At 38.1% G+C, this 13,397-nt stretch overlaps 1 protein-coding gene across 1 annotated transcript in view; it reads left to right on the top strand.

Annotated features, from left to right (window-relative positions):
* Positions 1-13,397, top strand: part of LOC309553508 (dynein axonemal heavy chain 3-like) — a 136,757-nt gene that overhangs the window by 49,867 nt on the left and 73,493 nt on the right. The window contains exon 4 of the mRNA XM_082254743.1: positions 6,713-6,817. Within this exon, the coding sequence (XP_082110869.1) occupies positions 6,713-6,817 (105 nt within the window). The remainder of the gene's footprint in view (positions 1-6,712; positions 6,818-13,397) is intronic.

Raw genomic sequence — 13,397 nt, 5'->3', positions numbered from 1 at the left:
GTAAAAGTATATACTTTGGGAGTGATAGGCATAGAATTTGCTGAATCTGAAAGTGTAAGACCATCCAAATGTTTTTTTTTTTTTGTTTTAGATAGCTGGGGTTATCTTTGGATAACCTTTTTTGGTTTTTATTACCATCTTGCATTCATGGTAATATTTATTTCACCAGACAGGTAAACTCACCAACAGCAACATAGAGTGGGGAAAATAAGTATTTAATCCGCTGCAGAGTTTGTAAGTTTGCCCCCTTACAAAGAAATTAAGGGTCTATAATTGTTATCTAAGATGTACTTTAAATGATAGAGACAGAATCTCAACCAAAAATCCATAAAAACACATAATACAAATGTGCAGTTAAGTGAGTAAAATAGGTATTTGATTCACAAGCAAAACTTGACTTAGTATTGGTGGATAAATCCTTGTTGGCAAGCACAGAGGTAAGACATTATTTGTAGTTGGTTACCAGGTTTGCACACATCTCAGGAGGGATTTTGGTCCACTCTTATTTACAGATCTTCTCTATAAACACCTAAGGTTTCTTGGCTGTTGCTTGGCAACTCAAAGTTTCAGTTCCTTCCATAAATTTTCTATAGGACTAAGGTCTGGAAACTGGCTAGGGCACTCCATGACCTTAATGGGCTTCTTCTTGAGCCACTCCTTTGTTGCCTTGGCGGTATGTTTTGGGTCTTTATCATGCTGGAAGACCTATCCAATACCCATCTTCAGTGTTCTGACTGAGGGAAGAAGGTTTTCATCTATGATTTTACAATACATAGCCCTATCCATTGGCCTCTCATTGCAGCAAAGCCAGCCTGTACCTTTGGCAGAGAAACAATCCCAAAGCATAATGTATCCACCTCTGTGCTCTGTCCTGTAGGGATGGTGTTCTTAGGGTCATAGTCAGCCTTTTTTATTCTCCAAACATGGCGAGTCAAGTTAATGTCAAAGAGCTCAATTTTGGTCTCATCTGACTATAGCACTTTCTCCCAATCCTTCTTAGAATCATTTAGATGTTAAATGGCAAACTTCAGATGGGCTTGTACATGTGCTTCTTAAGAGGGACCTTGCGGGCGCTGCAGGATTTCAATCCATGGTGGAGTATTGTGTTACCAATGGTTTGTTTGATGACTATGGACCCAACTGCCTTAAGATCATTCACATGTTCCCCCCATGTAGTTCTGGGCTAATTCCTCACTTTTCTCATGATCATCCTTACCTCATGAGGCAAAATCTTGCATGGAGCTTGATTGATGGTTGTTTCGTATTTCTTCCATTTGTGAATAATCACTCCAACAGTTGTCTCCTTCTCACCAAGCTTCTTGCCGATGGTCTTGTAGCCCATTTCAGCCTTGTGCTGGTCTACAATCTTGTCCCCCAGATCTTTGGTCTTGCCCATGATGATGATGTTGCAATGAAAGAAAGGGATTATGTGGACAGGGGGCTTTTATACACATAACGAGATGTCTTTAGGAGCACCTTCTTAAATTGACAGGACTAATCTGTGTACCACATGAGCATATACTGTAGCCAGTCTGTGGGAGCCAGAATTATTGTTGGTTGGTAGGGGATCAAATACTTTTTTTTTACTCATGGAATTGCAACTCAATTTAAAACATTTGTATCATGTGTTTTTTCTGCATTTTTGGTTGATATTCCGTTTCTATCATTTAACCTACTCCTATGATAAAAATGATAGACCATTTCATTTCTTTTTAAGTGGGCAACCTTACAAAAATCTACAGGGGATCAAATAATTATTTTCCCCACTGTAGGAATGAAGATACATTTTTTTAAAAAGGGAAGGCTAGAACCCTATTCAACTTGCATTTTTGTCTGTAATCTTGTTAGAGGTTTTCTCTCACCATTGTCAATGTGACAGTATGTGAGACAAAATATTTGTAACAGCCCTAAATATCCGTAAAAACATTTCAGAGGTTCTAACTCTTCTTCACTCTAACACTTAGACTTTAAACAACTGACTCTTGTTCAATCTGTGCTGAGTGCAATCAGGCAAGCCTCAGGCAGTGCTTACAAGCTCATGTACCAGTTTTCCAAATGTGAATTAGTTAACACTGTAACATTCTCAAGATTACCATCTCTTTAACTTACATTTTTACAGAGAGTTTATAAGCCATGAGCTATAAGGCAAACAACTCTCTTAAAAAAACATAATTGATGTTGAGAATGAAAAATTGTAATTCAACCTTTAATGTTTTAAAACATCTATATATTAATACAATATGAAGCTGCATCAAAGTAAAACATTTTAATCATTCTATACAGCGCCATTTATGCTTCTGGCCATCTTGTAGTTGTGATGAAAGAGGTGGCCAGCTTTGGAGATACAAAACAATTTTTTTGAAGATTTAAATTTTTACTGAAAATATAGTACAGCATAAATGACTTACAACAGTTTTTTTATTTGATACGAGTAGTTATATATGGAACAATGACATTATGCATTAAAAAGGCATGAAAATAGAAGCATTAAAAAAAATCTTTACTGGGTCACAAACCTATGATGACATTTTTCAATCTCTAACTTACCTGGTCACAAAGGTTTAAGTAACATATATGTTTCACCATCTACATGTCAAAAGGTAATCAAAATGTCACATCATCTACAGTATATGTCAACCAACAAATGCAACTCATATTTGCAATAATAAGTCACTGCTGCTTTTATGCATTTAGGCTATCAGACAGCATTGATGAGCTAATGCATGGTTGTGCACAAGGATTTTGAACAGCTCAAAGAACTGTTGCTGCTGTTGTATGACATTAAGAACCAAGCAAAATAAATATATAAATATATATATATATATATATACATATATATATATATATATATATATATATATATATATATACACTATATATATATATATATATATATATATATATATATATACACTATATATACACTATATATATATATATATTTGGGCTCTTTTTTTATCTGTTTTGGCCATGCCATTATTTTGTAAGTCGGCTAAACCTGTGTAAATAATTAATTTATTAGTGCTTATTAATCAGCAATGAATTTATTAAGAACTAAGTTTTTAAACAATAAGTGATTATGATTGTAATATTACACATTAATGAGAAGAACAGATTTATGGGCAGCTTGTGAGCTTCTTCTACCAAAGAGAATTTATATGCATAAAGAACAGCTGGTGTCCAGATGTACTATGGCAGTCTTTTTCTTTCAATAGAAAAGGTTTTTTTTTTTTTTTTTCATCTCCAACTTTTCAGATAGAATATTGATGGGAGTTTGAAGTGAGATTGAGTATATCACAACCTTTGCTATTTTACAGTTCTTTTTTTATGTACTGTGTCCTTTCTTAAAAACAAGCACATTTGCTAGTAAATATAGGTATAAACCTGTCTTTGGTTCTCTACAGACAGTTTTAAATTCTGTGAAAAAAAAAAAAAAAAAGAATAGTTTATAAACGATAAAACAAAGCAGTATAATCAGATTTTGAAGCCAGGTTTTGGAGATGTTAAAAATTCAAAGCTTAAATCCCCTTTTCCTTTAGAGAAGTGAGGAAAAAAATCTCTTTTATTGGGATATAGTTCACACAATATTTATAAAAATGTCTCTTTTGGCAATAAAGATTATTCTTCACATGACAGGATGTTTGAAGTGAAGGTTTACTTCTTTTCACTTTCTTTCTATGTTAAATCAGGCCCAGGACTATTTTTACTACACTTCATTTTACTTTCTTTGCAGTTCACAATTTAATAAATTGGGCCATAATAGTGAAGTATGGACTTTTAGGATAATAATTGAATCTGCAAGGGTTCAGTTAGCGAATAGTTTAGTGAATTTTGCTCAAAGTTCCAGGTTTGCATACTTGGTGCAGAACTCCATTGAAGTCTATATCTTGTTGTTCAATTCTGCCAATGTGTATGGCAAAAAGCAAGCAATTGTCAAACAAAAGGCATTGGAAGCCAGACACTGCCATTGGGGGCATTTACCAATCTCAAATAAAATTCTCTCCCTAGAAATGTCAGCTGACCCCAAAATCTCTAACACACGCTGACAATAAAGCTACTGTGAGTCCACTGTTTTATGGTAAAGGAGCTGAGTTAGACATTCCTATTGCTATTGGCTCTGTGACTTAACTGACAGCAACCTTCAAAGGCCAAGAAAACCCATAGTAGTGCTTGATCCAATCCTTACTCTTAATACTAAATAGGAACTCTGGGATCTTGTCCGGCACGGTGTACACCCCTGTTCTTTGCTTGAGGAATTCCCATGAGTTGCCTGCAAAATATGTTCACAAATGAAAAAAGACATGGGCAAGGTTAGCTTTTCTAGAATTCCAATATAAATAATATCCTCCTATTATTACCATATATAAGCTCACATTTTAGTATTGCATTGTTCTTCTTACAAACAATTCCTTCTGAAAAAAAAGTGACCCAAAGGGTAATGATTTATGGATTTCATATTTTAATCAATATTTCAGTGAATTATGAGTATAGAATGCAAGAATATTATAAATGTGTAGGTTTGCATACATAATTATTGTTTATAGAGATTCAGAATTGTAACTTGTAGTTAACACCAAATTTAGTCAACACCAATAAAAACAAGCAATGTTAGTATAAGTGACAGTAAAAAAAAGTAGGGAGAAAATGACATGGATTTCCCTTCTTTTCAACCAGATGCTGCTGGTTGGTGTGAGCCAACCCTTATAGTTTGGATAGAATGGGTAAAAAGAAAGTATTAAAAACATAACACATTTTCTGGAGAAAAAGCTTTTCCATAGCATTTTTTTTCTGCTTGTCATGATTACACGCCTTTCCTCAAGTTCTCTGTTAAATGTTGAGACTACATTTCAGCTGATATCACAAAACCAAATGTTTAAGGAAAAAGGCCTGATGTAGCATTTTGTCTAGGAAATGTTTTCCGGGTTTTCTAACTGTCCTTAAGTATTTTTTTCAGCAAGATTGATGACATTGCTTCAAATTAATGTTTGAGTATAAGTCTGCTTAAGGAACTTTAAAGGATCCCGTTATTGACAAATTATTTTATAATGAACTACCAGGTCTGCCTCTTTCTAGGATTGTGCCAAAACTGCTTCTCTATGTAGTATGCCAAATAAAGAGTAGAACAGATTTCTACATGCAAAAGATAAGTTCATAGATAGTCATTGCACATCAATGCTAATTTACTCATGGGACCCTATTTATTAGTGTTTCTGAAGAAAACTTCTTGTTGTTCTCTCAAATAAATACATAAGGTCAGTGCCACTTTTCTCCACTTTTCTATAGGTGCTGACAGGAATTTAAGGGCAATCGAATATACATACACAGTCTTGTGTCATCATACCCACAAACATGAAAGATCAGCTTAGCTGAGCAACATGCTTTTTGCTGTTTTGCATGCTTTTTCCTTCTGAATGCATGGTGAAGATTAGTGTCAGCAAATTCAGCGCTGCTTTTAACTGAAAAGAACAGCAATAAGGACTGGTTTTCTGAATAATGATCAACTGATCATTCCTAGTGACATTACACAACAATGTCAGACTTCTCTTTTTTCTGTAAACAGCCTAAAGTGTATGTCAGGGCAAAATAAAACAAACCAAAAAAGGCATGCGGTGCATGCATTTTCCCTAAGTTTTAACCCTTTAAAGTTCCTACAAGCATAGATGTATCTGTTGATCTGCAGAAATATACTCTGCTCCTAAGCTCTGTTATGGGTTAATGATACAGCACATCATTTGTGGTGTCAGCCATGTCCATTTGTCTTTTGCTAACTACTTAAACCCTCCCACTCTTTTCATCACTACAAAATAGACATCATTCTGTAGTCCAAGGTAGAAAATAGGAGGGCTAATTAAACTCTTTGAGATAACATTGGAAGCGTGCACAGGACACAGGACAGTTCTGACTTGATCAAAAGGCACTGTATTTGTTAGCAGCTATCAGGCAAATATAACAAAATGCTTTCACTGTTATATTTACCAGACCTAAGGGTAGAAAAAAAGGATATGTTTATTGTTAGGGTTTACATGCACTTTAGGAAACCCTTTAAATAGATCATCTGCCATTTTTGTGTGTGTATGTCTGGATCCAGGGCTTTGCCAAAAATACCTTTGGCTCAGATTAAAATATATGGTTTATAATGAGCAGGGCCCTCTGATCCCTCTTGTATTGAATTGTATTGTAACTGTACCATTTCGTTCCATTTTGTAAAGCGCTGCACAAACTGTTGGCACTATACTATAAAACCTGTATTATAAAAATAATTAGAACCTGGGCCTAATTTCCAGTTTAGATAAGCAATAAAGAAGCCCTTTTAGATTAACATGTTCATTGGCATATGAAGTCCATACCTATTGAAAATCTTGCATCTTTCTCACAAAAACATTAGGCAATAATGATTACAAATGGGCTCATTTACCGCAACAGCAGCCTTCATAAAGGCATCTTCCAGAAATGTTTTAATACACCATAAGCATTATGCACTAATACATTTTAAACCTCCTTTTGCTTTCTTTGTATTAAGGCATGACTTTCCTGAAATAAGTATATATGTAAAAAATGCATTGTAAGGTATCATTTTTATCTTCCTTCCCTTCTTTAATATTTATATTGGTCATATTTTGTGTATTATTAATCATTACAGCTTTGAAATGTGAGTATTTAAATCTTTTATTTAACCTTTTTACCATTTGTTGTCTTTTGTTTGCATTTTCAGGAGGCAGAGGAAAATTATATCTATGCTATAAAGAAGTCCATTGTAGACTATATATTACTAGATCCGATGGAGCAACAGAGGCTTGGAATTAAAATAATGCCAAAGGTTAGTAGTTTTGCTCTGTATGGTTTGTTTTGTTAGTTATATTTTAGCCTTTTGATGGTATACAGTTACTATACATTATAAACTGTTTCCATAAAAGAAAGTTCTTAACAGTATTACAGTCCACAAACACACAGTTTTCCAGTAAGGGCTCATTCACACTTGATATGTCAGAAAAGACACCCAATGTTATATGCATCTTAACACTTGTTGCCATGCATTTTCAGGTACATTGTGATATGTTGAGTAGTTCTGCATTTGGTTACCTTGAATGGAAAACTCCAGGGCAATGCATCCATCCATTAAAGTGGGATTTCATGCTGGAACTGACTAAGCTTAAAACTGCTCCCACCCACCTTCTAACACCTATACTAACTACCCTATAGAATGAAGATGTGTATACTTACCTTTTCTCGGTCTGGTCACATGATCTCCCCAGCAGCCAGCTTCAGGGGAGAAGAGTGAGCTGCAACAACTGATATGATGCCTATGTGGTGACATCACCCAGAGGCTTACTATGGGACATCCATTGTCAACTGTCCCTCCTCTTCCCTGGAGCTGGCCACTGGGAACTGATCATGTACTGGAGTCCCCTGAGAATAGTTAGGTAAAAGCATCTTTCCTCTACTGGATAGTTAATATAGGTGTTAGAAGGGTGGTGGGAGTAGTTTTAAGATTAGTTATTCTAGCTTGGACTTCCACTTTAAGCACAATATGCATCTATCTGGTGAAAATGGATCCAATTAAATCTATTTAAAAGTATCCAGCCTCTTTATACCCAAAAAGAATCAGATCATTGTTCAGTTTGCCCTGAAGTCTTCCATATGCACCCATATTCAAAAAAGTTGCTAACCTAATGGTATCATACACCGTCGGCTATCCAGCTTTGCTTCCCAGAGGCCCCAGACCACTGCTGGAGATGCTGGGAGGGACAGGGGTATTCCTACACATTTTTTGGTCATGTCCAAAATTAGACCTTTTTTGGAGGGAGGTGTGAAGACTTACCCAAAAGTTCACACTATCCGATCCCAGATGACCCTGCCTTCTTCCTTCTTCACTGCTCTGACATTCCTGTTTTTACCAGAAGTCAGTCCTTCGTCATTTGCTTAATGCTGTCAAAGGCTGCATCCTCTTAAGATGGAAGCACCCTAACTCTCCTTTTGTCTCATTGAGGACATTAACAGGATGGAGGACTTAGTGCTTACTGCTCAGAATAGATGAGAGCGATACTCAAAAATGTGGCTCCATTAGAACATGTTTTTGTATTCTGACGAGGGCAAGGCCTTAATGGACACGTGTTCTGGGGATTATTTTCTCCCTGACCCTCCCACTATCCTGTATGCACCAGCCTATCATAGCAACCCCCCTTTAACCCCTCTTTTTTCCCCTCTCTCTCTCCTCCCTTTCTTTTATCATACCCATTGTCCTCCTTTGCTCTTCAGTTTTTTTAAAAATGTATATCTGGCCTGTTTCTCAATCACGGCCTTATTATGAGAAGTATGGTAGGGTGTGGAAGTGAGTTTTCTACTATTTTTCACATAAAAGAGGGTTTACATTATGCCTTCATCCTGATGACTCATGTTGCCATCTATTTATACTTAGAGCAATTTCATTACCCCAGTGTCTCATGCTTGGAATGGCTAAGCACTACAGTATTACTCTCCTCTACTTTTTACCTACAGTACATTTGATTTACTTACATTTTGCACCTTTATGCCCTGTATCTTTACATTGTATGATATTGTCATTGCATTTACCTGGATACATTTTTTTGGATACTTCTTTGTCTAAATAAAGAATTAAAAAAAATGTATCCAGCAATTTTTTTGGGATTAAAACAATGTAAATGAAAAAATCTTTTCTGGTGTGAAAGAGCCTCAAATTGACTGCACCACATGGATACAAGCTGGAAGCCTAATGGTAGAACATTATTACTCCATGTGCTATTCCTCCTTGCTTTCAAAAGCTTGTTTCTAAAAAAAAGGTGAATAGTAAAAGGTTATTGCTATTAAAGGAACCCCTGTCATAAGAGAAGTACTTGGCCTACAATTACTGACGCTCTACTGAAAATGTTTGTTGCCTGGCTTTCTCTAGCAACACTCTAAGCCACCTCTGGCAAAATTGTTTCAAAACTTGAGATCAGCGTGTCAGCCACATAGCTAGCGCTTTCATACATACTGTATATCAAAAGCGGCATTTCATTTATTTCTTTCATGAAAGGTTTTGTTCAAAAGAATACGTCACAGAAAAACTGTATAGTAAGACAACCACATTTCAGTAGTTCACAGTTTCCATAACAACTTATTAAAGCTGAAAATAATACAAATTCCTGTGGGTAAATGTTTATTAAAAAGGCATGACGTTTTGTTTTTCCTAAATCAACTAATCTACGTACCTGAATTTAACTTAGGAACACCATCTTGCAATCCACTTTAGAACAGAGCTCAGACTGGGAGAGGGGGAACCAACACAATGAACAAATCAGTTGAGTTGCAGTCATCAAACAAAGAACATGCTGAGAAGAGGAGAGAGCAGCATCAATCTGCTGCTACTCTTTCACTGTCCAATCACAGCCTGGGGCAAGGACCTAGTTGTCTCACTTGATTGCAGTAGAGAAAAGTAATGTCACCAGCATGGCTGTACAGTCTGGAAGGGCTGTGTCATTTTCTGGAATAGATGTACTGAAATACAAATAATTTCTCAGGTAAAACAACTTTCTGAAAGTAAAGTGTTACTAAACCCACAACAGTAAAATCAGTGTGTATATGCAGTAAAGCATGCTGCTTATACTCACTGTGGAACCTAAAAGGTAAGCCTCTGCATTGTGTTAAAAAGCGGTTTGATCCTGTCTTGTCTGATCCTCCCCTTCTTCCACTCTCCCCAATGAATCTCCTGCTAGTACAGAGCCTTTGGGGCACTCTGCATATACTCAATTTGCTGTGTATTGCTGGGAGGGTGCTTGTAATCAGCACAGGGCCAATCAGCACTGTCCAGACAGAGGGTCAGGAGTCATGCAGCCTTATAGGACAATCAGAGGACAATGAAAACTCCTCCTACAAGCTTTAACCAGTGCTCAGCCGGACACTGATAGAAGTCACATGACTGCTATATACTGATGATGAGAAAGGGTATTTAGCAGTTAATATTTACTAAAATAATTGCACTATTAATGTGTTCACTTTTCTTCCATGTTCTAAACTGGTCACACACACAGCATAGCAGCTGATCTGTGTTACTGTGGTCAGTTTTACAGGACACTATGCAGACACATGGGGTTGGGGTGCACACAGAATCTGGTGCATCTCTGCATAGTAACCAATAAGTCTCTAAGTTTTATTGTCAAAACCTAATTGAACAAGCTGAATTTAGATGCTGATTGGCTACCATATGAACCAGATTCTGTGTGCACCAGTTTTAGTAAGTACTTCCCAGCATGTCTGTATTAGGTAGTTTGCTCAGCCATCACATACCCCCTCCCAATCACAGCCTGCCTCTGGCACACACCCCCTCCTGATTATAGCCTGCCTTTTTCACATACCTCCTCCCAATCACAGCCTGCCTCTGGCACACACCCCCTCCTGATTATAGCCTGCCTTTTTCACATACCTCCTCCCAATCACAGCCTGCCTCTGGCACACACCCCCTCCTGATTATAGCTTGCCTTTTTCACATACCTCCTCCCAATCACAGCCTGCGCCTGGCACACACCCCCTCCCGATTATAGCTTGCCTTTGGCACATACCTCCTCCCAATCACAGCCTGCCTCTGGCACACACCCTCTCCTGATTATAATCTGCCTTTGTAACATACCTCCTCCCAATCACAGCCTGCCCCTGGCACACACCCCCTCCTGATTATAGCCTGCCTTTTTCACATACCTCCTCCCAATCACAGCCTGCCTCTGGCACACACCCCCTCCTGATTATAGCTTGCCTTTTTCACATACCTCCTCCCAATCACAGCCTGCGCCTGGCACACACCCCCTTCCGATTATAGCTTGCCTTTGGCACATATCTCCTCCCAATCACAGCCTGCCTCTGGCACACACCCCCTCCTGATTATAATCTGCCTTTGTAACATACCTCCTCCCAATCACAGCCTGCCTCTGGCACACACCCCTTCCTGATTATAGCCTGCCTTTTTCACATACCTCCTCCCAATCACAGCCTGCCTCTGGCACACACCCCCTCCTTATTATAGCTTGCCTTTTTTTACATACCTCCTCCCAATCACAGCCTGCCTCTGGCTCACACCCCCTCCTAATTATAGCCTGCCTTTTTCACATACCTCCTCCCAATCACAGCCTGCCTCTGGCACACACCCCCTCCTGATTATAATCTGCCTTTGTAACATACCTCCTCCCAATCACAGCCTGCCTCTGGCACACACCCCCTCCTGATTATAGCCTGCCTTTATCACATACCTCCTCCCAATCACAGCCTGCCTCTGGCACACACCCCCTCCTTATTATAGCCTGCCTTTTTCACATACCTCCTCCCAAATCACAGCCTGTCTCTGGCATACACCCCTTCCTGATTATGGCTTGCCTTTGTCACATACCTCCTCCCAATCACAGCCTGCCTCTTAAGCATGCTCACTGCTTAACTATAACCAGCATCTTGCCTCGGGCTGAACAGACTAAGGAACACAGGCACACTGTGTTTTTGCACAGTGTACTGTAACTCCACCCCCCCCCCCCCAGAATGAAAAGATGTATGGTCACATGACAGAACTTGAAACTTGAAAAAGGGTAAGAAAGATAATTTCTGATACTGAACAAAAGCAGTTATGGTGCCTGCATAGTTATAACTGTATTAAAAAAAGTGTCTACTGTATATCATTGTATGTTCATGATTACTTTACCTATACTACAGCACAGGTCAGAAAGATGTGCAATACAGTGGTACATAGCATCCAATCTGATTTCAGTTGACTGTAGTCATATTACTGCAAGTTGGTTTTCATTTACTCATTATGTCCTTTTGCCTTACTGAGTTACCAAGGCTTTTCTGTCTTCCCTAGCAGTATGTAGTGGAGAACTTTTTATTTATTTTTAGATTTATTAGTGGCCAAGAGAATTATGTGACAAGAAAAAAATGTCTCATGAGTTCTTCCAAAGAAACAGGACATTTATTTCCTTAATAATGAGTTTCATAGCCCACAATACGATAGGAGTTGAAGAGCTTTTGTGGGCTCTGAAAAATTGAGCGTGCTTCATGTCTGGAACAAATGAGACCAATATTTGTAATGGAGCTGGCCCAGTGGGAACATTGTATTTGATGGAGCTCATACAATGGTTTACCGGAGCATTTTCAATTCTCAGAGGACTGCATAGCAAGGTGGTATAGTACTGCCATCACATTTCTCACATCCATCACCTTCCCTGTTAATGTGATCCCTTTACGCATGCTGTAGATACAGATCTGAAATGTGCAAAGGTAAAGGGGAATAGTGCCAGTAATAAAACCGCTGTGGTCATGATGATAGAAAGTGACAAAGGAAGGAAGGAGACAGGCGGTCAGGGTGATTGCATTGAAATAAGAAGAGTGGCAGCCACAGGGAGAACTGCTAAAGAAGAACTGTCAGACAGTATACACATTGTGTATTGTTATTTAAATCTAGGCACAGTGCTTCAGATAACTATTTTTATTCATTGTCAGCAATCATTCCAAAGAGATGGGATTTTTAAGTCTGTTGTAAGAATTTGCATCAGATTAGAAATGAGACTTCTATATAAGAAAACCAGTCCAAGTTCTTGAAATGCCTAGTTACAATTTTCCCATCATTCCAATTTCTCTTACAGCTAATTTGAGCTACGGTTTCATACATTTATACTGTTGGCTGAATTTGGGCTAATGGAGCGTTTATACATTTGAAAATTACATATTGCAATTTGTTTATTATACAAGCATTTATGATGGAAGCAAGCTATTAAAATAGCTGATAAAATAAATTACATTTTTAGTGTGAAGTTTTTGCCTATAGCTTTAGATACAACTATTTTAATAAAAAAAATAGAGTAAAATAATGTGCAATAACTCATACCAACCAGAGTTAATCTTCTGCAGCTTTAGTCTTGTCACTGAAATATGACTTCTAGCCAGTTTCTTCATGGCACCACATAGCATATGTTTGCCATCGACATGGTGCTTCTGCAGGGTTAGAGTGATGGATTCTGTTCCCACAGGGGCTATACTTTCTTTGCATGTCTTCATTTTGTGGGGCTTTCCTTGGAGGTAGGGGGACGGGTAGGAGGCAGTCTGGTGTACTTACATAAAACACAAACATACTGGGGGGGGGGGGTTACTAGTTGCTATACAAGATGGCCTTGGTGTGTGTATGTGTGTCCTATTTGTAAAGCACTGATATGGACATTGGTCTCTAAGCTCAACTTGAGAAATGTCTGATGTGCCTGTCACTATACACTTTGCACTATAGTATTTGTTGGCTCTGTATAAAAAAAAAAGATAGAAGAATGACAGCAGAAAAATCAAAGTAGTCAATTTAGTCTGCCTTTACGAACAGTTAGGGTCCTTTCAAACCTGTCCGTTCCGCCGACGTACCTCTTTCTGCTCAGCGGGGG

This window comes from Pelophylax lessonae (genome assembly GCF_965119305.1).
Source record: "Pelophylax lessonae genome assembly, chromosome: 4".
NCBI lineage: Eukaryota > Metazoa > Chordata > Amphibia > Anura > Ranidae > Pelophylax > Pelophylax lessonae.
This window is presented reverse-complemented; position numbering and strand designations above follow the sequence as displayed.